The 2,059-nt window shown below is 56.6% G+C and overlaps 1 protein-coding gene across 1 annotated transcript; it reads right to left on the bottom strand.

Annotated features, from left to right (window-relative positions):
• Window positions 1–35: 35 nt before the first annotated feature.
• Window positions 36–1,991, bottom strand: LOC104488099 (neuroblast differentiation-associated protein AHNAK-like; the record flags this gene model as incomplete). Its single annotated transcript, XM_010138020.1, has 1 exon — window positions 36–1,991. A coding segment is annotated over one exon (1,956 nt), but the record flags the coding sequence as incomplete, so codon positions are not given.
• Between the last annotated feature and the right edge of the window lie 68 nt (window positions 1,992–2,059).

The raw sequence follows: 2,059 nt of genomic DNA, 5'->3' as shown, positions 1-2,059 counted from the left end.
CCTTCCAGCTCAACATCGGGAAGGTCAACATTCACTTTGGGGCCTTTGATGTCAACGACGTCCAGTTTGGGCCCTTTGAGCTCCAGCTCTGGCCCTTTCAGGTCACCCTCGACTTTCGGAGCAGAAACCTCGAGCTCTCCCTTCACTTTGGGACCTTTCAAGTTCAGGTCAACATCAGGCAGAGAAAATTTAGGGGCCTTGATGTGCATCTCGGGCATCTTGAACTTGGGGCCCTTCACCTTCCCCTCGGGACCTTCAATGTCCAGCTCTGGGCCCTCAATGTCCACCTTGGGGCCGGAAACCTCCATGTCCCCTTTGGGCAGGGTCACGTCCACCTCGGGACCTTCTGCCTTCAGCCCCGGCATCCCGAACTTGGGCATCTTGAACTTGGGCAGCTTGAACTTGCCTTCTGGGCCGTGCACGTCCACGTCCGGGGCCTCGATGTCCACTTTGGGGCCCTTGATGTCCAAGTCGGGGCCCTTGAGGTCACCCTCCAGCTTGGGGACGGACACGTCCACGTCGCCCTTGATCTTGGGGCCCTTCAAGTTGAAGTCAACATCGGGCATGGAGATCTTGGGGGCCTTGATGTGCATCTCAGGCATCTTGAACTTGGGGCCCTTCAGCTTTGCTTCAGGACACTCCAGGTCAAGGTCAGGAATATTAACGTCCACTTTGGGGCCCTTGATGTCAAGTTCTGGGGCCTTTAGGTCACCTTCCAGCTTGGGGACAGACACGTCTACATCCCCCTTGACTTTTGGGCCCTTCAGGTTCAGGTCAAAGTCGGGCATCGAGATCTTGGGTGTCTTAAAGTGCATCTCAGGCATCTTGAACTTGGGACCTTTCACCTTCCCCTCTGGGCCCTCAAGGTCAATGTCGGGAACTTCTACGTCCAGTTTGGGCCCTTTGAGCTCCAGCTCTGGCCCTTTCAGGTCACCCTCGACTTTCGGAGCAGAAACCTCGAGCTCTCCCTTCACTTTGGGACCTTTCAAGTTCAGGTCAACATCAGGCAGAGAAAATTTAGGGGCCTTGATGTGCATCTCGGGCATCTTGAACTTGGGACCCTTCCACTTCCCCTCAGGACCTTCAACTTCTACATCAGGAACTTCAACATCCACCTTCGGACCTTTGATATTCACCTCAGGACCCTTCAAATCACCTTCCAGATTCGGAACGGAAACGTCGGCACCACCCTTGACCTTGGGGCCCTTCAGGTTCAGGTCGATGTCGGGCATCGAGATCTTGGGTGTCTTGAAGTGCATCTCGGGCATCTTGAACTTGGGGCCCTTCACCTTCCCCTCGGGACCTTCAATGTCCAGCTCTGGGCCCTCAATGTCCACCTTGGGGCCGGAAACCTCCATGTCCCCTTTGGGCAGGGTCACGTCCACCTCGGGACCTTCTGCCTTCAGCCCCGGCATCCCGAACTTGGGCATCTTGAACTTGGGCAGCTTGAACTTGCCTTCTGGGCCGTGCACGTCCACGTCCGGGGCCTCGATGTCCACTTTGGGGCCCTTGATGTCCAAGTCGGGGCCCTTGAGGTCACCCTCCAGCTTGGGGACGGACACGTCCACGTCGCCCTTGATCTTGGGGCCCTTCAAGTTGAAGTCAACATCGGGCATGGAGATCTTGGGGGCCTTGATGTGCATCTCGGGCATCTTGAACTTGGGGCCCTTGAGCTTCCCCGCGGGACCTTCCAGGTCAACATCGGGAAGGTCAACATCCAGTTTGGGGCCCTTGATGTCAACGTCGGGGCCCCTCAGGTCACCTTCTACTTTCGGAATGGAAACATCCACATCACCCTTGACCTTGGGACCCTTCAGGTTGAAGTCAACATCCGGCATCGAGATCTTGGGGGCCTTGATGGGCATCTCGGGCATCTTGAACTTGGGACCCTTGAGCTTCCCCTCGGGACCTTCCAGGTCAACATCGGGAAGGTCAACATCCACTTTGGGGCCCTTGATGTCAACGTTGGGGCCCTTGAGGTCACCTTCCAGCTTGGGAATGGACACATCCACGTCCCCCTTGACCTTAGGACCCTTCAGGTTGAAGTCAACATCCGGCA

Source organism: Buceros rhinoceros, unplaced genomic scaffold (genome assembly GCF_000710305.1).
Source record: "Buceros rhinoceros silvestris isolate BGI_N320 unplaced genomic scaffold, ASM71030v1 scaffold13956, whole genome shotgun sequence".
In the NCBI taxonomy this organism is placed as follows: domain Eukaryota; kingdom Metazoa; phylum Chordata; class Aves; order Bucerotiformes; family Bucerotidae; genus Buceros; species Buceros rhinoceros.
This window is presented reverse-complemented; position numbering and strand designations above follow the sequence as displayed.